Source organism: Protopterus annectens, chromosome 1.part0, assembly GCF_019279795.1.
Source record: "Protopterus annectens isolate FY-2018-M chromosome 1.part0, PAN1.0, whole genome shotgun sequence".
Lineage (NCBI taxonomy): Eukaryota > Metazoa > Chordata > Ceratodontiformes > Protopteridae > Protopterus > Protopterus annectens.
In genome coordinates this window covers 1,681,236,214-1,681,258,710 of record NC_056725.1, presented here as the reverse complement: position 1 = coordinate 1,681,258,710, position 22,497 = coordinate 1,681,236,214, and the positions used below count along the sequence as shown (strand labels likewise).

The window sequence follows — 22,497 nt, the reverse complement described above, 5'->3', positions numbered from 1 at the left end:
AAATCTAGCACAAAACCGACAACTAGCAACGTCGTGGTCAGGGCCTAGGCAAGGAATACAGTAAGAGTGGAAATCCTTATGAGGTATTTCCTTCCCACAAGAAATACAATTGTTAACTTTTTCTGACATCGGTCTAGAGCAAGAAAAAAGTTTCCCCAACGGGGTACTTAGCTTTATTGAAGATTTCAGTCTGAAATTCGATTTAGAAAATCTCAGGAGTCAGCCAACCGGCACTTACGAACTGCTATTGCTTTGGGCACCGGGCGGCAAGAAAGACTGAAGAAAATGGCGGCGGCTTTATCTTTTATACCCCTGGCGCACTGATGTCAGCGAAGAGGGTGACAGCAACCGACGCCGGACCAGGACTTTGGAATTCAGGCAGACTGCGGGTAGCCTGCCAGCAGGATAACCCAAGTGTAATGACTGCAACAGTGAAACACGAACATCTGATAATGCATGCAGCCGGCTTTGAAGCGTAGGTATCTTCTGCAAAAATCCCTGATTGGGATGTGCAGGTATGCTTCTTTTAAATCTAGTGTTGCCAACCAGGCGTCTTTGCCTAACATAGGAAGTAATTGATGAAGAGTCAACATCTTGAATTCTGGAATCTCTAGAAAGGTGTTTAGAGTAGACAGGTCCAGGATTGGATGCCATGATTTGTCTTTTCTGGGTACCAGAAAAAGTCTGGAGTAGAAACCTTGTCCCTTTTCCTCTTCTGGTACCAGTTGAATAGCCCCCATGCTTAAGAGGGAAAGTACAGTTGTGTACACTTACCATAAATGTAGATGTTCTAGTGTCTTCACTGTTGCAGTCATGACTGTACGGTTCTCCCCTGCCGGCAGGCAGTCCTCGGTCAGCCAGAATCCCAAAGTCTGGGTCCGGCATCGGCTGTTCAGCCATGCTCCCTGACGTCAGAGCGCCAGGAGTACAAAACTGACAGCCGACGCCATGTTCTCCAGTTTTTCTTGCCCCAGATGTCAGAAGTTCCAAAATGAATAAGGCCCCATACCCTTTGCAAATACACCTCAAAAAAAGGGTGAAAAAAGGAACCACACAAAAGAAAAAATAAGAGGGGACAGGAGGGAGGGAAACCCAGGCTGCAACAGTGAAGACACTCTAACATCTACATTTATGGTAAGTGTACACAACTGTACTATGTTCATCGTGTTTCACTGTTGCAGCCATGACTACAGGGTAGAATCCCAAAGCAGAAAGAAAGGGAGGTGGTCATAAAGTAGAGGGGGCGGCTATAAGGCCCTGCAAGACTGCAGAAGCAAAGCCTGCCCTAGACTTAGAGTAGAGAGGTAGATTGTAGTGCTTGGAAAAAGTATGCACTGAACTCCAAGTTGCAGCTTCCAAAATGTCTTTGGTAGGAACTCCCCTGAGGAAGGCAGCTGAAGTGGCAGCAGCTCTGGTAGAGCGAGTCCTTATACTCCCTGGGATTTGCTTTCCATTGTGTGAATAGCAAAATCTGATTCTATGAGCAATCCATTTAGAAATGGTCTGTTTTGAAATAGCTTTACCTTGGGAACTTGAAGCATAAGAAACAAACAATTGCTCTGATTTCCTGATGTCCTTGGTTCTGTCCAGGTAAAAACGTAGTTGTCTGTGTACATCCAAGGAATGTAAGATCCTTTTCCCCTTTATTTTGAGGAGTGGGGAAAAAAGTTGGCAAGTGAATAGTTTGATTTAAAGCCACTTTGGAAACCACCTTAGGCATGAAAGTAGGATTAGTCCTTAAAGACACCCTGTCTTGATGAAAAATAATATAAGGTTCCACAGCCATAAGAGCTTGCAACTCTGAAACCCTCCTGGCAGAGGTCAGAGCTAAAAGGATGGCTGTCTTCCAAGATAAAAACTTGATGTCAGATGAGGCAGCAGGCTCAAAAGGAGGTAAGGTGAGCTTTTCCAAAACATAGTTGAGATCCCAAGCAGCATAGCCGGTTTTAGGCACCAGCTTACCCCCGATGGCTGGGGGGCCCCCCTCCTGGGGGGCCCCCCCCACACACAAGTTATCTTATCCTGATATTTAGTCAGATCTGTAAGACCAGCACAAGCTAGTGCAGCAGTCTTGCATACTTAATAAACTATGAGGGTAATAACTCTTATTTATATCTCACTTAAAATTCAAAGATATTTCTGGTTGTAGTAACGTGTTTTGTCAAGTAACAGGCATCAGAATGCCATTAAATATTTACTACTGACATAGTGCCTGGCTTAGTTAAACCATGCTTTTGGACATTTTCTCCACTAAAACTAACTACATAGCCAGCTTTTAGTCCCTGCAAAACCATGGCTGCAGGGGCCCCTTAATCATCTTTGTCTGTGTGGGGCCCCACAAAAGCTGCTGCTGATTGGGGAAAAATGAGGAATGAAAATGCATTAATTTCCTAATTATGCTTTCTAACATAAACCGGCTGTGTGATATGAAACGCTGTTAGGATGAAGATGATAATGAACATGAACAATATAAGCACTAGAGGACTTACCTCAGTGCAAACTTTGATTTTAAGAAGAGCTGATGCTTCCATCATCAGGGATAGTTTCTCTTTCAGGTAGTTTTATAACTAATACCAGAACACCAGATTCTATAACTCAATTTATTTGCTTAAGAATTCAGTACAATCCCAAAATAATAGAATAAATGCTCAGAATCATAAATATGTTTAAATATTTCTCTAATTCACTTAAAAGTTACTAGAATAACATATTTTGCATCAACGCCTATTTTGGACAATAAGTATAAAACTCAGATGTCTGGATTAATTGACTGTTTGTAATCCTGAATGATTTACCAGCAAATCAGACTTTTTACGAAGGATAAAGCAAAAGTATGAAGAAAATCAGGGAAGGTCTGTGAAAGTAGGGACAGTGACAAGTATGCATTACTCCTCAATGGGATAAATCTTACTGCTTCTGCTGTTTGATGACTGCTAAACAGCAGTGACTAATCTGGTGTGGCAGTACCAATGTCGCACAAGGCATTGCTGTTTGCTGAAATTAAGTACATAACTAGTACTGCTGTGGCTTATGCATGCATGTTGTGTGTGTGTGTGTGTGTGTGTGTGTGTGTGTGTGTGTGTGTGTGTGTGTGTGTGTGTGTGTGTAAAACATCAATGATTTTTATCTGTGCATGCACCCAATAATGCCAGGACACAGACATTATTCTTCTGTGTATCAGTAAAAATGTACCTAACAAGTAATTATATTTCAAAGTAAGACAGAACATATATCACAGAACATTCAGACACTTAGATATTCTTGGAGCCTGGTTGGCCCCACTCACCAGACTGTCTAAATGGATAATGGGGACTCCCTTTATCATCTTTGACTCTGTGGGGCCCCCACCAAAGCTGTTGCTTGTTGGAGAAAAATGTATCAATTTTCTGAATACGCTGTTTAACCTGAATGGTGCTGAGATATGACCCTTTAGGATAAAGCTAATAATAGCCTCTGTTTACAACCACACCCATTCTAAAACCAGCCCTGCTCAAATGTGTGTGTGTACATAAAGCTGCTACAGGTTATGGGGCTAGAGATTGTGTGGATATTACATCTTTAATTTTCATCACAGTCAAACCTTAGAGGTGTGCACATGAAGTCATTATAGCTTGTGTTTGAGCTGAGGGCAGTATTCTCACAGACCTCAGAGGTATACAAAGAAGGTTACTATAGCTTGTGTAAGAGGTGTACTGTCTAGGAGCAACAAATCTGAATATTACTGAAATCATTCTCACAATCACATACTAGGCACATATACATGTGGCTACCTTTGACTGGGGTGAAGAACATGCTATGTATAGGTATATCATCAGTCACTTGAAATATATGACAAAGGCAATTTAAATCTCTGCTTTTATCCCAGTCTAACAACAGAGGGATGCATAGGCAGTGACTTGTCTTTATTAGAGAGTTAGGGAGGTAGGCAGTATTTCCAGATAAGACGTAAATATTCTCACAACTACTGGCTTGTTAGTTTACTGTAAGCTACAATTTTGTCAGCTTTGAAAATTAAGCCTTGGGCACAAATTATGCCTTGAAAGAAAAAAATAAGACTGAAATTCTTTTTTTCTTCATAATTTTTATTTAGGCAACCATTGGAGTAAAATGTTAAAAAATGCTCTAAAATGCATCCCAGGCCATCTGTAAACCTGTGGCTTCTTGGGCCCTGACTTGAGTTATTTTCTAAATGGTTATTACTGGGCTGTCTTGTTCAGGAAAGGTGTGTTGAAGGATGCAAGAAAAACTAAAGCCGAACCACAACAGTGAATTTCTTTCCTTAATCATAATTTCTGTTCAAGCTATTATTGGATGAAAAGGTTGTGTAAAATGCACTTCAGAGCATATAGAAAGTTATGGCTTCTTGAAAAAGCTTAGAGTAAGGCAAAATGTGAGAGAAGGAAGATAAAGGTAACGTGGATGGCATGGGGAGCCCAAAAGGAGCAGGACTCAGAGGAGAGGACTGGAGGGTGTGTGTGTGGGGGTTGAAATGTAGGTCCAGTCATCATTTCACTTTAAGTCCAGACCTGTACATAGACTTGTTGCAATGTATCACTGTTGCAACTAAGTGCCAGTAACTCTAACTGCCCCTTTGTTAGACAGCTCAACATAGGGATAGTGTGATACATAGGCCTGTTGTAATGTAAAAGCTTGTAGCTGCAGGTCTGTCTGTGGATACTGCTCCTAAAAGTTTGCAGCATGAAACAAAAGGTTGCTTAGGATGGATGGCATTGTTAGGATGATGCTTATACTGGAAGTGCCTAGGGGCCCCCAACTTGACATTTGCTGGGGGCCCCCAAAATGCTAACACCGGCCCTGCAAGCAGGAATGGGAGAAGATCAAGGGGGCCTTAAGTTCTTAGCTCCTCTGAGAAATTGTCTCATGAGCTGGTGGGAAAAGATAGGAGGGTCTGTATTATGAGCAGAAATAGCAGAGGCGTGTATCTTTATGGAAGAGAAAGAGAGACCCTTATGCAAGAGGTCTGACAGGTAAAGTAAAATCTGAGGAATGTTAGGAATAAGAGGATCAGAATCCTGAGCCTGCATCCAGGAACAAAATCTTTTCCATTTTCCTGCATAAGATTTTCTAGTGCTAGGACGTCTGGCTTCTAAAATTACATCTATAACCTGCTTGGGTAGGAGAGAATGAATCAAAGATCCTGGATTAACCAGGCCGCCAGGCTGAGAGTTTTGACATGGGAGTGTAGAATCTGACCCTGGTGTTGGGACAGAAGGTTCGGAATCTGTGGTAAAACCCAGGGTGGCTCTAGACAAAGGTTTCTCAGTGTTGGGTACCAAAACTATCGAGGCCAATTTGGGGCCAGCAAGATTATCATCTTGCACTTGTCCTGCTTGATCTTTAGTAATACCCGTGGAAGAAGAGGAAGAGGCGGAAAGGCATATCCCGAGAGGTTTCTCCAACTGAATGATAGAGCATCCACTTTCCAAGCTTGATCGTGGAAAGTCCTGGTGCAAAAAATTTGTAGTTGATGATTGAGGTGGGATGCAAAGAGGTCTATGTGAGGACATCCCCAGACTGCTGTAATCATCTTGAATATTTCGGAGTCCAACATCCATTCGTGTGGATCCGAAAGGTTTCTGCTCAGACGGTCTGCCAGGAAGTTTTGCTTCCCTGGTAGAAACTGTGCTTGAAGGTCCAGATTGCAAACTAGGGCTGTGTTCCAAAGATCCATGGCTAGTCTGCAAGGGGGGGTAGGAATAAGATCCCCCTTGCTTGTTTATGTACCACATAACTGTGGTGTTGTCTGTCCGTATCAGTAGTTGTCCTGGTTGTAGAAGATTCCTGAAGGCCAATAGAGCTTTCTGAACGGCTAACATTTCCTTTAAATTGATATGCAGGTGCTTCTGATCCTTTGTCCAAAGGCCCTGCAGACAGTTGCCCCGAAAATGGGCGCCCCATGCATAATCTGAGGCGTCCGTGGTTAGAATCTGAGTGGCAGGAGGCAAACAGAAGGGTTTTCCTTTGTTTAGAGTACATGCCTTGGACCACCAAAGGAATTCCTTTTGAAGACGAGGCAGGACAGAGATCAGTATGTCTAGACTGTGACAATGCTGAGACCATACACTTTTTAGGTACCACTGTATTTTCCTCATATGTAGTCTTGCATGTGGTACGAGAAGGATGCAGGAGGCCATGTAACCCAGAGCCTGCAGGAATCTCCTTGCAGATAGCTGAGTTGTAGTTGCCAAGGTTTTGAAAGTTGAAGCCAGCTGTAACTGTTTTTCGTATGTCAGAAATGCCATCTGGGTTGTTGTGTTTAGAGAAGCGCCCAGAAAAATTATCTGTTGTGAGGGTGTCAAATTTGACTTTTTTATGTTTACAGTGAATCCCAGGAACTTGAGAAGATTCTGAACAAACTGTAGATGCAATCACCGCACGGCAAGAAAGACTGGAGAACATGGCGTCGGCTGTCAGCTTTGTACTCCTGGTGCTCTGACGTCAGGGAGCATGGCTGAACAGCCGACGTCGGACCCAGACATTGGGATTCTGGCCGACCGAGGACTGCCTGCCGGCAGGGGAGAACCCTACAGTCATGACTGCAACAGTGAAACACTATGAACATAGTACTTGTTTTTGGGCCTCTGCCCACTGATTTGGGGGCAGGTCTGGCCACCCATTTGATGTTGGCAACATGTGGAAATGAAATCTGTATCCCTGGGACACTATTTAAAACCCATTTGTCTTGGGTTATGAGTTCCCAGTTCTTTGCATGAGCAGCAATCTCCCCCCCAAAGGGGCGGTCAAAAGATAAGTGCATGGTACTTTTAAAAGGAAGTCATTGAGACTGTTTACCATAGGGGGTGTCTTATATCCATATTTGGAAGTGGAGGCCCCCCACTGCTTGGTTCTTAGAGTCCCTGGGACTGAAACCTGGGGTTTTTGCTGTGTCTGAGGTTGGCTTGAGAAGACCTGGAAGGGGCTGGAAAGGACCAATTCTTAGTAGACCAGTGCCTACTACATCTAGGAGGTTGCACTTGTAAAAAATCTTTAACAGTTTGCACAGATTTAGCTTTATCTTCCATAATTTAAGAACTTCTTCAGTCTTGTTGCCAAACAGGCGGTCCTGATTTAAAGGAGCATCCAACAATTTAGCTTTAACATGATCAGGCAAAGATTGCTCCTTAAGCCAAACATGCCTTCTAAGCACAGACCCATTAACAGCAGCCCTGCAAGAGGCCTGTAAAGAATCAAAAACACACTGCAAAGTATGTTTTCAAACTTGTTCAGCAGAATGCATTAAGTCCTGTAAATAAGTCGTTATGTACCTACCATAACGTTCCATATTAGTTGTCTTCTCTCGCCTTCTTTCTTGCTGTATGGGTTTGGAGCCGATCCTCGGCTCCGACTCGGCACTTACTAAGCTCGAGAGCTAATTTTACCAGCTCAAGGCAACCCTATATCCCATGATGCAAGGCGGAGACTACCCAGATCTCGTTTGGTAGCTAAGGAAATTATGCAATATATTCTTCCAACTGGAGAGGAGGAAGAAAAAGTAACAATACTATAAATGACAATCATAATCATCATAATCCTCTGAAAGGGATCAACCTAATCTAGTGACACTAGAAGCTGATTAGCTAGAAAAAAGGATAAAACCTCTTAAGAGAAGAGGCATAATCTTCTCGGTCTGACCAGGCTAGGGGGATGGAGGGGATCAAGAAAGAAGGCGAGAAGACAACTAACATGGAACGTTATGGTAGGTACATAACTTCTTAATGTTAAGTTGTCAATCTCGCCTTCATTCTTGCTGGATGGGACAGCGTCCCTAGCACCTCTATCCTGGGTGGCTCAATGGAACAGACTCTTGAGAACGGTGGAACCAAAATTCGCTCTGTCTCTGGAGGCCAAGTCTAATTTGTAATGTGAAACAAAGGTATGAGGAGAGGCCCATGTGGCTGCTGCACAAATAGTGTCTATTGGAAGTCTAGCCTGAAAAGCTGTAGATGTAGCTAGAGCTCTGGTAGAATGGGCTTTTGGCCTAGAAATCAACTCTTTGCCTCTGAGCTGATAAATGTAAGTAATCACAGAAGACAAGTCATCTAGATAAAGTCACCTTGGAGACTGGAAGGCCTTTCCTGTTCTCTGCATAGGATAGAAACAGTTGATCAGATTTCCTAAAATGTTTAGTTTTGTCCAGATAATATCTGAGTTGGCGGTGAACATCAAGACAATGTAGTTTTTGTTCCGCTCTATCAGAATAATTTGGGGAAAAAACTGGAAGATCAATGGATTGATTTAAGTTAGTCTGTGATGCCACTTTGGGTAAGAAAGACGGATTAGTCCTTAGAGATACCCTGTCTCTGTGGAAGATTAAGTAGGGAGGACAAATGCAGAGAGCATGAAGCTCAGATACTCTCCTGGCAGAAGTAATGGCAACTAGAAAGAGTGTCTTCCAAGAAAGAAATTTCAATGAGCAGGCAGCCGCAGGTTCGAAAGGGGGAAGAATCAAGGATGTTAAAATTAAATTTAGATCCCACTGTGGTGGGGGATCTCTAATCAGAGGTTTAAGTAAAAAGATACCTCTAAGGAATGCCTTGCAAAGTTTGTGACATAATGTTGTGGTCCAAAAAGCCTATATGAAAATTCGAAATGGCTGCCAGCTGAACTTTTACTGTGGAGGAAGAAGATCCTGAATGAAAAATCTCAGCTAGGAAGTCCAAGACCGAATGAATCGGAGCAGTATAGGGGTCTATATTCCTAGCTTTTGCCCAGAAGGAGAAACGTTGCCATTTACTAGTGTAAATCCTTCTGGTGGAAGATTTAAGGGAAGCTACTATGATATCCCGGACGGGATTAGAAATCATAGGAAGCCTGGCTAAGGATGGAAGTGGAGCAACCAAGCAGTGAGGTTGAGAGAAGGTATGGATTGGTGCAGCTGCCCCGACTGGTGGGTCAGAAGATCTGGAACCGGGTCCAGATGCCATGGCTGTACCAAGAGATAACGATGTAGGAACGGAAACCATATCTGTCGAGGCCAATAAGGGGCAATGAGAATCAACTTGGCTCTCAAGGCGGTTGCATTCTGAATTACTTGAGGTATCAGAGGAAAGGGGGGGGGGAGGCATAAAGAAGTCCCCGGGGCCAATCTTGGGTTAGAGCGTCTCTGGGGGGATGGCCTGGAAGGGGGAAGGGAGAAGAAGTCTGGGCATTTACTGTTTGGAGGTGTAGCAAAAAGGTCGCAGCAAGGAAGGCCCCACTCCTGAAAAATCTCTTCGGTCACTGATTGTTTGAGAGACCACTCGTGAGGCATGAGAATAGCTCTGCTCAACCTGTCCGCTATGATGTTGGATTTCCCGGGGACATGCGTTGCTATCAGAAACCGCTGAGAAGAGATTGCCCACTGCCAAAGTCCGAGAGCCTCTCGACACAGTGGATAGGACTTGGTTCCGCCTTGTTTGCTGATATACCACACTACGTACATATTGTCCGTTTGGACTGCAATAGTTCCCAGGGGAAGAGAGTCGCTGAGGGCTTGCAACGTTAAAAGCACTGCTCTCATCTCTAGGACATTTATGTGCAGGTGGTATTCGAAAGGTTGCCAAGTGCCATGGACCATCCTGCCCTGATAATGCCCCCCCCCCCGATCAGGTAGGCGTCCGATGTAACCGTGGCGACCGGGGCAGGAGGAACAAAGGGTCTGCCCTGATGGACTAGAGGGGCAGATATCCACCAGGTCAGATGCCTTTTGCAAGCTGGAGTTATTATGATCCTGTGACGCATGGGAAGTTGTTGAAAGGACCATTGGGCGAATAGCATCCATTGTAGAAGACGCATGTAAAAGCGGGCAAAGGGAAGAAGTGTTATGGCGGCCGCCATAAGACCCAATACTTTCAGAGCAAATCTGGCCTGAATTTTTTTGCTGAGAAGAATCACCTGGACGTGACTTTGAATGTCCAAGATCCTTTGGTCTGTTAACTTTGCTGAAAGTTGTACGGTGTCCAATTTTGCACCTATTAAAAGTAATAGATTGACAAGGCGACAAGGCAGATTTTTCGAAATTTATAGAAATCCCTAGCCCTCTGCAAATGAGAATGGTGTAATCTCTGGCTTGGAGAAGTTGATGCCTGGTGGTGGCAGTGAGGAGCCAGTCATCTAGATATGGAAACACCTGGAATCCTTGACGTCTCAGGTGAGCCGTAACCGCTGCCATACATTTGGTGAACACTCTGGGGGTTGTAGCGAGTCCAAAAGGCAGGGCCCTGAATTGGAAGTGACTGGTCCCCAGCCGAAAGCAGAGAAACCTTCTGGAGCGCCTGTGAATTTTTATGTGATAGTACGCATCCTGAAGATCTACCGAGCACATCCAATTGTCCTTGCCCAGAAAGGGAAGAATGGACTGAAGCGTGACCATCCGGAATCTTGTTTTCTTTACAAACTTGTTTAGTTTGCTGAGATCTAATATTGGTCTCCAGTCCCCTGTCTTTTTTGGTACTAAAAAGAACCTTGAGTAGATTCCGGATCCTATTTGGTCTGCTGGGACTGGCTGGATGGCTCTTTTTGCTAGCAGTTTTGATATCTCTGGTACTGCTAGTTCCCTTAGACTGGGTGGAACGTCTGGAAGGATTCCCTTTTGCTGAACTGGGGTTTGAATAAAGGGAATTTTGTAACCCTCGGATATAATCAACTGTACCCATTTGTCTTGAGAAAGGGAAAGCCAGGCTATTGGGTACAGCGATAATCTTCCCCAGACTGCCTCCGAAGGTGGACAATCGGGCAACATCTCAGGGATGCTGGAAGGGTTTGTCAGAAAGAGGCTCTCTGCTACCCTGATTCTGCGGACCCCCTCTGCCCCTAGGATGGCGTCTGTTGTTGTTACCCCCTCTGCCTCTGGGGGTAAACTGACCTCGTGCGTCAGGCGTGACTCCTTGAGATTTGCGGAACCACATTTTCCCTCCCTTCTGACCTTTTGGGTAAGGTCTTGAAGGGATGGAGAAACTGACTCCTACAGCAGAAAGAGTCTTGCCATCTTGTTCGCATCTAGTCAAGGTGTCTTTCACTTGAGGTCCGAACAAGGTCGAACCATCAAAAGGGGAGTTTGTGAAGGACGCCTTGAAAAGGTCTGCAAAATTACAAAGCCGCATCCAGGATTGACGCCTTAAAGCCACTCCTGTGCCTGCAGCCCTACTCGCTCCATCGGCTGCATAAGAAATGAGCCGCATGGAGGAGTTAACAATGGAGTTTAGGATTCCTAGCTGTGAGCTAATCTTATCCTGAGACCCAGCAGCTGACGGATCCTGTAAAACTTCTCCCAACTCTTTAAGAACATCTCTTTGAAGGCAGGTGAAGTGACACAAGTAGTTCAGCGATCGCATGGCAAAGGTCGCTGAAGAAAAAATCCACTTGCTGTACCTGTCTATAGTCCTAGAATCCTTGTTAGGAGGATGGACAGGTACTGAAGGATCAGCTAGTTCCTTTTTGGTGGCTGCAGCCACCACCATGGCATCAACCGGGACACCTTTTGTCAAATATTGCCTATCAGGTGGGGCCGTAATGAATTTAGAAGGCCTCCGAGGAATAGGTTCCACCGAATCCAGGGCCATCCACGCCTTCCGAGCCACCACGTCCAGAAGATGGTCAAAAGGCGGAGACACCCAGGAGGTGGAGGGTCGAGATCCGAACGCCTCCAGGTATACTGATTCGTCCTCGGAAGGATTAAGGGAGGGCCAGTTCCCCCCCTCTGCTTAAGGAGTTCAAGGATGTCTGAGAAAGAGACATCCTCAGAGGAGGACCTTGGGGATCCCTCCGACTCACCCAAGTCAGTATCAGATGTAATAGACTCGGGGGAGTCTAGATGTTTCCTCTTACATGTCCTCTTACGCGGAGGTTCACCTGACGGATCAGGAGAAGCCTCGGAAGAGGAAGATATTCCCAATGGGGAAACCTGAGGCGTTGGATCTCTGGGTCCGGGAGCAAGAGAGTGGGAAGAGACGTCATCAGGCACTGTAGTGGGAGGAGCTGATGGAACTGACCGTTGACTACGCCCAGGGGCTAGTACACTCCTCATCACCTCGAAGGCTCCCCCGTCAGAGAGGCCAGAAGGTTCCCGCTCCGAAGAGATAGGAACTCCAGGCCTCACCGAGAGGGAAGGCTCCGAGGCAGATGTCGGGGGTGAGCTCACCAACGCCGAAGCCCCGAGAGGGAGAACTGGGTCGGACAAGGGTCCGATGCCACTCGCCCCCTCGGAGCCGACGAGAGAGACCAGATGCCCAGATCCCTCCAATGAAGGTCTCAAGGAGGAAATCGGAGATGAGGACGATGGAGCCGAAAGGGGGGAGTGGTATCAGCTCCGAAGTTACAACAGTCACGGCTCCGAGGAGCTCCGGCTCCGAGCTCTGTAAGAGAGTCGAAGGAGGAATGTTAGGTGGATGTGAGATAGCTACCGTCTGTTGAGACGGGCTATGGAGCATTTGGGCCAATGCCTGAGACTTTAATAGTCTACTCACCACTCTCTCGAGGTCGTGATCAGACAGCCTGGACGACCGAGAAGAACGCTCCGATGGCTCCGCTCCGAGAGCAGGGGTGATCTCGGAGCCGAACGTATCGATTCCAATGAGGGGGATCGTGATTTCTTTTTAGAGATAGGTGGAGCCAAAGGAGCTGAGGATACGTCGGCTCCAGCCGGAGCAGACACTGAGTGTCTGGCAGTATCGGCGCCGGATGGAGCCGATACTGTGACTTCTAAAAGGGAAGGATCGGCTCCGACCGGAGACGATCTCGACACAGAGGAAGCAGAACCAGTAGCCGATGGCTTGGGACTTAAAGCCGAAGGCTTGACTGGTTTCGAGGGCTTCCCCAGAGCCGACTTAGTCGGGGAGCTCTCAGGCTTTAATAAGCCCCTCAATATTAATTTATTTCTGCGCTCCTGCAGGACTCTTGGGCTGAAGGCATGACAGATAGCACAAGAGTCCTGCAGGTGCAGAAGTCCCAGGCAGTAAACACAAGAAGTGTGACCGTCTGTCAGAGACGACATCTGACAGCACGAGTCACACTTCTTGAAGCCTGAGACCTTTGTGTCCTTCGACATAGCTGTGTCGAGGAAACACAAGTAACAAGGAAACACAGACACACACACAAATAACACCCAATCCAATAAACTAAAACTAAACAGGGATACAACACACTCAAACACACACAAAATCCCTGACAGGAAAAATTAGGAAAGGGGAAGGTCTAAGGCCTAACCTAGGGAAGGGGATAAATAACCCAAAAAAAAAGGGAACACTAACAGGAATAAGGTTAAAATAAACGTTAAGGTTCACAAAACAACTAAGGTTATTAAATTTAAAAGGGATGAGACTAAAAGTCTTAATTTGAAGAAAACTTACCTAGAGCTGGTAAAAGAGGCACCTCGTAAGCGAAGTGGCAAACGAGATCTGGGTAGTCTCCGCCTTGCATCATGGGATATAGGGTTGCCTCGAGCTGGTAAAATTAGCTCTCGAGCTTAGTAAGTGCCGAGTCCATCCAGCAAGAATGAAGGCGAGATTGACAACTTAACATTCTTTATTTTCCACACAGTCAGGAATCAAATTAATTTTCTGTTTAAGCAGTCCAATAACATGTTGCTGATATTTTAACATATGAAATTGGCAGTTTAAAGCTCTGATTGCCAAGGTTGCAGAAGTATAAACCTTTTTACCCCATCTATCCAGCGCCCTGGAGTCTCTATCAGAAGGGGTAGGATTTTTAGCAGTAGAAGCCTTAATGGCCATTGGCCCCTGAGAAATAGTCTCTGGATCTGCAACAAGATTTTTGAAAAGGAACTTGTGGGACTCTGGAACGCTGTAGTATCTGTCAGGTTTACTAGAAGCAGGAGGCAGAGAATCGGGGCAAAAATGGATTCCGAGAAAACATCATTAACAATGTCTAGTACAGGAGGTATAGCCAAAGGCCTATGCTGAGGTAGAAGTAGTAAATCCCTAAGCCTCTTTTCTGAATCAGAAAATTCCTGGCTTTCCCAGTGAAAATGCTCCTTTAAAGTATGTAAAGTTTCCCCAAAAGAAAAATGCTCAGGAGGGGAAGCAGAGGGAATGGAATCCTCATAAGTAGGTATGGACAAATCCAGGTCATCAGAAGAGTCAGAAGAAACAGAATCCTGATCAGAAGATTCATAATCAAGCTCAGCCCTAGACATCTTGGGGGGGGGGTTACTACCCCTGATTAGAGTCATTAGATCTTCAGCCATTTTTATTATTTGTTTTTTTAGTCATAGGGGCCTGAGTATGTGGCCTGGGCATCAGTTTTTTTAGACATGGATCGAGATTTAGGCCTTAGTAATGAAGGAGGTGTCATTTTAATATGCAAGTCTGTAGGCCTGAAAACACCCTCAGAAGCCGGTGCCTGCACAGCGGCTACTGACCCATACAAGGTAGAGACATCTGCGGGTTCCATAGTTGAAGCATCTCGCGGCATACCGGACTCCGAATGGGTTTCAGTAGAGGCCTGCGAATCAGAACTAGCGGGTATCAGGGGCTGCGAAAGCGTCTCACTGAGTACCAGCGAACTGACGACTGGCTTAGAAGTGTCGTCGGCAGTTTGGACCTCGGTGATCTGTCTCCATCTTTATCTTTGCATTTTTTCGGAATCCCAGTAGTCGGATGGCTAACCGTCGACATTTCTGGATAATTAAACAGAGAACTGAAATATTTAGAGACAAAAATGTACCGACGACGGACAGTGCGCCGATTAAATAAAGCACAAAACCGACAGCAAGGTACGTCGTGGTCAGGGCCTAGGCAAGGAATACAATACGAATGAAAATCTTTATGAGGTATTTGCTTTCCACAAGTAATGCTATTATTAACTTTTACTGACATCAGTAAGGAGCAAGAAAAAGTTTTGCCAATGGGGTACTTAGCTTTAAGTTGAAGACTTTGGTTCTGAAACTCGAAAATGAAAATTTCAGGATTCGGCCGACCGGCACTTGCGAACTGCTTCTGCTTCGGGCACCGTACGGCAAGAAAGACTGATGTAATGGCGTCTGCTGCAAGTTTTATACCCCTGATGTCATGGAAGAAGGGACAGCAACCGACGCAGGACCCAAGACTTTGTTAATCAGGCCGACTGAGTGCAACCTGCCAGCAGATTACCCTAATGTAATGACTGCAACAGTGAAACACAAAGAACATCTACAAAGATTAACACACAAGACAGAAAACTATTACTCTGGTAAGCGCAAAAATAGATTATTATTACAAGTCCAGCGGTCATAGTAGATGAATGAAGGACAGACTGTACTCTGGCCTTAAATGCCTCAGCCTGTTACTTCAAAAGACTGGTGCAGCAGCCTGTTTCTAAATGGCACTCCAATACCAAGTTTCCTTGCTGTCTGTGGCAGAACTTAACCATGGTGTAAATATAGCTATAGGATTTCACAGCTGCTCATCAGCATTAACATGTATTCAGAGATGTGCTACTGTATGTTCACCTCACATTACTGTACATTTCTGACAATAGAGCCAAGGATGTCTAACTAGAAAGCTAAATTACCACTCTGTTAAACCACTGCTAATGAATGCCAGTGTCAACATTCTCTCATTAATTCATTACCATATCCAGTAACTTTCTCAACAAAATTTTAGCTGAATGCTATCCACGAGTGGGCTGACATGAAAAATCTTTTTCAGCTAGATATGACAGAGGGCATACTCTATTTAGCAAGTGTCTGCTGCTGATTTTCTTGCTTCAGAAGCCAGATGACACAAGCCTTCAAGCTTTTAGCTGGTTGAGAAATGACAGTTGTGTATTTACCATAACAGATTTGTGTCGTCTTTTTCATCTGGTTCAATGTGTGGGAATGTCAGATCCAGTCAGATCAGATCTCGGCACCTTATTATCACAGTATTGAAATGGAGAGTTCTGACTCCTCCCCTACCCACAAATCCATCCTCCTAGTTGATTTACTTCAGACTGAATTTGCTGACTGACTTCAAATGGTCTCCAATAACTGCAGGAAGGAATAAAAAAATAGAAAGTGGAACAAGAGAAAGACAGAGTCCCGTCAAGGTATAATTGAGCCAAAGAATATGTAAAATGATGAACTGGATTTGGAGGGGGGGATGGGTAAATTGAACCAGATGAAAATAAGACAACATGGATAAAGAAGTCATGTACTCACCATAACGTTCCATGTTTGTTGCCCAGTATCTCGCCTTCAGTCTTGCTGCTTGGGTTCGGCTTATACTAAAGCTAGAGAGGTTCTACTGGCTCGCGGCAGAGTCCTATCCCATGGTGCTTAGCAGCTATTCCCCAGATCTTGTTTGAGGTAGAAGGTCCCTATGATATGTTCAATATCCAAGGGATAATAACTGAAAACATACTGTCATAAAGATCAACAAGAAAAGGCAAGAACGGAATCAGACCTTAACTGCCGATTTCTGCAAAAGTTCCTCTAGATCCTCCAGGAGGGGAATGGCTGGAAGGGACGCAAGATTGAAGGCTAGATACTGGACAACAAACATGGAATGTTATGGTGAGTACATAACTTCTTTATGTTAGGTTGTCCCATCTCGCCTTCATTCTTGCTGTTTGGGACAGAGTCCCCAGCACTTTTTTCTTGGGTGGCTCAAGGGAATAAATTCCTCAGGACAGTGGAACCAAAAGATGGCCACATCTACTTTGTAATGAGTAATAAGGTATGAGGGTTAACCCATGCAGCAGCAGCACAAATTGAATCCAATGGAAGTCTAGATTGAAAGGCAATGGAGGTAGATGCCGCTCTAGTTGAATGCCCTTTGATTTTCCCTGGTGGTTCTTTATTGTGGGAATCACAGACATATTTGATGGTCTCAGTAAGCCATTTGGACAAGTTACCTTTTGAGATTGCCAAACCTTTTTTATTTTCTGAATAGAAGACAAACAATTGGTTTTACTTTCTGAATTCTTTGGCCCTATGCATGTAAAAACGCAACTGTCTATGCACATCCAGTTGGTGGAGATTATACTCTGCCTTGTTGCCATAGTTAGGAAAAAAACATTGGTAATTCTAAATTTTGGTTTAAATTCGCTTGAGAACAAACCTTCGGCAAGAAGGAAGGATTTGTTCTGAGGGAAACTATCTTTGTGGAAGATCAAATAAGGTGGACGGATAGACAAAGCTTGCAACTCTGATACTCTCCAGGCTGAAGTAATTGCCGTCAGGAAGAGTGTTTTCCAACATAAAAATTTTAATGAACAAGATGCTGGTTCGAAAGGGGGTAGGATGAAAGATGACAATACTAGACTGAGGTCCCAAGGAGGAGGAGGTTCTCTGAAGGGAGGTCTCAACGGAAAAGTACCCTTGAGGAAGGCTTTGCATAGTCTATGGGACATTAGACTAGATCCTGATTCTCCAACATGATAATTAGAAATAGCAGCTAATTCAACTTGAATAGTGGCTGCCGCTGCCCCCTGACTAAAGGTTTCTGTTAGAAATTCCAGAATTGCAGGTATAGATGCTGTAAAAGGATCTACATGTCTTTTGTCAGCCGAACAAGAGAACCTCTTCCATTTGCTTGCATGGAGACTCCTAGTCGTCTGCTTGTGCGAGGAGACTACAATGTGATGAACTGCAGGGGACAATTCCGGAAGCCTGGCTAAGAGCGGAAGTGGAGCAGCAAAGCTGTCAACTTGAGGGTGCGGAGGGCAGGATGGAGTGTTCCTGACTGATGTGTCAGAAGATCCGACACTGGGTCAAGGATCCATGGGTCCTCCTGAAGGTAGGGCCAAAGAAAGGGGAACCAAATCTGATGAGGCCAGTATGGCGCAATGAGAATTAACCTGCAACTCAACAACTTTGCTTTTTGTATAACCTTTGGAATCAAGGGGAAACGAGGGAAAGGCATAAAGAAGACCCAGGGGCCAATTTTGAACCAATGCATCCCTTGGTGACTCTCCCAGAGGGGAGATTAGGGCAAAGTAGTTGCTGCATTTCGTATTGAAGGCCCCATTTGCAATAAATTTGATTCGCAACTTCCTGATTGAGGGACTACTCATGAGGCATGAGATTCGCTCTACTTAGCCTGTCTGCTAAAACGCTGGATTTCCCTGGGATATGTGTTGCTGTCAGAAAGCGTTGAGAAGATTTAGCCCATTGCCACAATCTCTGGGCCTCTCGACACAGGGGGTAGGATCTGGTTCCTCCGTTTGCTGATGTACCATACCACCGACATAGTCTGTCTGAATTGCAATAGTCCCTGTGGGAAGAGAGTTCTGAAGTGCTTGCAATGCAAGAAGCACGGCCCTTATCTCTAGGACATTGATATGCAAATGGTACTCATGATCTTTCCAAACCCCTTGGACCGTCTGTCCCAGATAATGCCCTCCCCACCCAATCTGGGACACATCCGTGGTTACTGAAGCGATAGGTTGGGAAAGTACAAACGGTCTCCCCATGGTTACCTGAGTGGAATGGACCCACCAAAGTAGGTCCTTCTTGCAGGAGTGAGTTATGAAAATTTCGTGAGACGTGGGTAACCTGCACGGACCACTGGGCAAAGAGTAGCCACTGCAATATTCTCATGTGAAGTTGTGCCATGGGAAGTAGTGTTATCGTCGCTGCCATAGAGCCTAGGACTTTTAGGACAAATCTTGCTTGTACTCCATTCTTGTTGAGTAAAATAATCACTTGACTGCATAATGTCTGGATCCTTTTCTTGAGGTAGCCTTGCTAGCATGTTGTTTGTATTTAAATCTTTACCAATGAATGTAATATGCTGTGATGGCAACAAGGCAGATTTTTCTGCATTTATAGCAATGCCTAGTCTTGAGAAGAGATGGATGGTGTAGTCTCTTGCTTTGATCAGTAGTTGCTTGGTGGTGGCAGTTAGGAGCCAGTAGTCTAAGTATGGAAACACCTGGAATCCCTGACGTCTTAGATGAGCTGTGACTACTGCCATGCATTTAGTAAACACCCTGGGGGCTGTGGTGAGTCCAAAGGGCAGAGGTCTGAACTGGTAATGACTGGCTCCCATCTGGAAGAGTAGAAATCTTCTTGAGCGCCTGTCCATCTTTATGTGGTAGTACGCATCCTGAAGATCTAACGAGCACATCCAATTGTCTTTTCCCAGAAACAGGAGTATAAACTGCAGTGTTACCATCCAGAACTTTGACTTTTTCACTGACTTGTTTAGTCTGCTGAGATCCAATATGGGTCTCCAGTCCCCTGTCTTTTTTGGAACTAAAAAGAACCTTGAGTAAATTCCGGATCCTAGTTGGTCTGCGGGGACTTCTTGGAAGACTCTTTTAGCAACTTTTGTATTTCTAGTGTTGCTTGATCCTTTTGACTGGGTGGAATGTCTGGGATAGACTTTGGCGGATGGGGTAGACATTGGAAGGTGATGTTGTATCCTCTGGATATAATGGACTGTACCAATTTGTCGAGCCAAATTCAGCCAGGCTTCTGGGTACAGCGAAGTTCTCCCTACAACTGCCTCCACAGGTGGACAGGTGAGCCTCCTTTCAGGAGCACTGGAAGGGCCTACCAGAGAACGTTTCTCTGCCGCCCTGGTTTTGTGGACCCCCTCTGCCACGTGGACGGTGTCTTCCATTGTTTCTCCCTCTACCCCTGGGGGAAGGATCACCATGAGTGTCAGATAAGGCTCCTTTGGATTTACAGAACCACATGTTTCCGCCCTTTTGGCCTTTAGGATAAGGTCTGGTAGGGGCGGAAAAACAGACTCCAAAGGCAGACAGTGTCTTACCATCTTGGTGGCTCCTGGTGAGAGTCTCTCACTTTCTGCCCGAACAATGACGAGCCATCAAAGGGAGTGTCAATAAAGGAAGAACAGAAGGGTTCGGCAAACTCTCAAAGGCACATCCAGGAATGTCTACAAAGACCTATTCCTGTGCCTGCTGCCCTGCTCGCTCCATTGGCTGCATAAGGTATGAGGTGCATGGAGGAGTTGGATATAGAGGTTAAGGTTGCAAGCTGGGAATTAACCTTATCAGACAAGTCCTGGGCTGTAGCACCTTGCAGGGCATCTCCTAGCTCTTTCAGGAGATCGCTCTGAAGTCGCCTGAAATGCGACAAATAATTCAGCGACCGTAAGTTAAAGGCTGCTGAGGAGAACATATGCTTCCTGTGTCTGTCCATCATACAAGAATCCTTGTTCGGTGGATGAAGAGATACAGAAATTTCAGCTAACTCCTTTGTTGTGGCCGCTGCCACCACCATTGCATATACAGGAACCCCTTTAGTTAAATACTGCCTATCTTCTGGGGCCATAATGAACTTACTAGGCCTCCACAGAATGGGGTCCACTGAGTCCGGAGAGACCCACACCTTTCGACTCGCCAAACCCAGGAGTGGGTCGAAAGGTGTAGACACCCAAGAGGTGGAGGCTCGAGAGCCAAATCTTCAGAAGGGGAAAGGGACTTCCACCCACCCCTCTGCTTCAGAATCTCCAGGATGCCTGAAAAGGAGACATTCTCAGAGGGTGATCGTGGGGACCCTTCTGAATCCTTTAAGTCTGTATCAGAAGTGACAGAGTCAGGGGAGTCTATGTGCTTCCTCTTACGCGGTCTCTTCTGAGAGACCTCCTTGGGGGGGGGGGGGTTCCAGGGAGGAATCAGAAGAGGAGGAATCCACCTACTGTGGCTACCTGGGGTACTGGCACTCTACTCTGTGGGTGATGGAGAGATCATGAAGAGGTGGACACTGGTCCCTTAGGGGGAAGAGAGGCTGGAGCCAAAAATGGAGCAGACTCAGTTGAGATCCGATGGGCTCGACAGAATTTCTGCTAGGGCCTGGGTCCGAAGCAACCTCTTCATTACCTGCTCCACATCATCCGATAGCCTGGAGGATCTGGAGGAATGACTGGAAGACTTGTGGCTACCTGCCAATGACTGCAGTAAAGGAGACACCGGCACCGAGCGAACAGGCTCTGAGGACTGTGACCGGGGCTCCTTTTTCAGCTCTGCAATGGTTCCGATGAGACAGATGGAACTGAGAGAGAACCATGTTTCTCAGGCCCGACAACTTTCAGAGCCAAAGTAGTATCAAATTTGGTTCTGCTTGTCGGCTCAGACACCGGAGCCAATGAAGCAGACTTTTATGGTCGTGTCCGATGTTTTGGTCAGGTTTCCTTCATCCAGTTTTAATAAGCCCCTCCATATAAGCTTACTCCTCCACTCCTGCACGACCCTGGCACTAAAACTATGGCAAATGGAGCAGGAGTCTTTAAGATGGAGTGGACCCAGACAGTACACACTAGTGTGTCAGTCAGTAATGGACATTTTTTTTTGTTGAGTGCAGAAATCACAGTTTTTGAATCCTGACTTGTGTTCCTTAGCTGGTTCCTTAGACATGCTAGCTATAAGAAAAAACTCTCAAACATTAGAACAAGCTATAACTTTTATAGAAAGAGAAAGGTAGAAAAAAACAGGTATCCAAAATAAAATATATATATATATATATATATATATATACACACACACACAACCACACACACACACAACCACACACACACACAACCACACATTTTATTTATTTTTTTGTTAAATATAAGAGGAGGAAAGGGAGGAGAAGTCTTTAAGTTAAACAGCTATCTCCTCCACCACAGGAGACGCCTCGAACCTAAACGGTGTACTCCTAAAAAGGTGAAAGAAGGGAGAAAAAGGGGCAAGAATTCTCTAATTTAAATGGATTCTTGAGGATACAAAAAAGGCCCAAAGAAAAAGACAGCCGCAAAGGTAAAAATTCAAGGTTTAGAGAGCCTAGAATACAACAAAGCTATTACGACAGAACTAGCAAGTAAAACAGATAATTATTAGGAAGTAACTATTAGAAAATATATAAAATATTAAATTTTACAAGCCTGAGCCAGTGAAGACAATCCCAAAGCTTCAAGCTGCAAACGAGATCTGGGGAATAGTCACTAAGCACCATGGGACAGGACTCAGCCTCGAGTCAGTAGAACCTCTCGTGCTTTAGTATAGGCAGAGTTGGAGCCGCGTTTTGGCTCCGAACCCAAATAGCAAGAATGAAGGTGAGATGGGACAGCATAACATCTATCGTTATGGTAAGTACGTAACTTTCACATCCAATGTTGTCTATTCTTGTCTGATTCAACATGTGGGACAGATCCCCAGACTACCCAAAAGGGCCTGTCTAAACTCAAAGAAAGACACTCCCAAGAATGGCCAAGCTGATGCATGTGCAGTCTAGAGCTCACCCATCCAACTTGTACTGAACTATAAAGAAAGAGCTACAGACCAAGTTGCAGCTGCACATGTCACTGACAGGTATTTCTTTTGCAAATGCTGTTGAAGTTGCCATCACTCTGGCAGAGTCAGCCTTAGGTTTAGACTGTAAAGACAGCCCTTTCATCTTACCAACAAAGGAAATGCAATCTGCTAGCCACCTAAAAAATATAACTTTTAACACGTCCCAGCTTTGTCTTGGAAAAAAGATACAAATTGCTGGTGTGACTAACATCCTTAATACAATGCAAATACAACCCGATTTGTATATGGACATCTAAGGTATGGAGTATGTGTTAT

At 45.1% G+C, this 22,497-nt stretch overlaps 1 protein-coding gene across 1 annotated transcript in view; it reads right to left on the bottom strand.

Annotated features, from left to right (window-relative positions):
- The window catches only part of TNRC6B (trinucleotide repeat containing adaptor 6B), a 2,803,754-nt gene extending 2,783,533 nt beyond the window's left edge, over nt 1–20,221 (bottom strand). The window contains exon 1 of the mRNA XM_044074422.1: nt 20,095–20,221. Coding sequence (XP_043930357.1) covers nt 20,095–20,221 — 127 coding nt within the window. The remainder of the gene's footprint in view (nt 1–20,094) is intronic.
- Nucleotides 20,222–22,497: the final 2,276 nt, after the last annotated feature.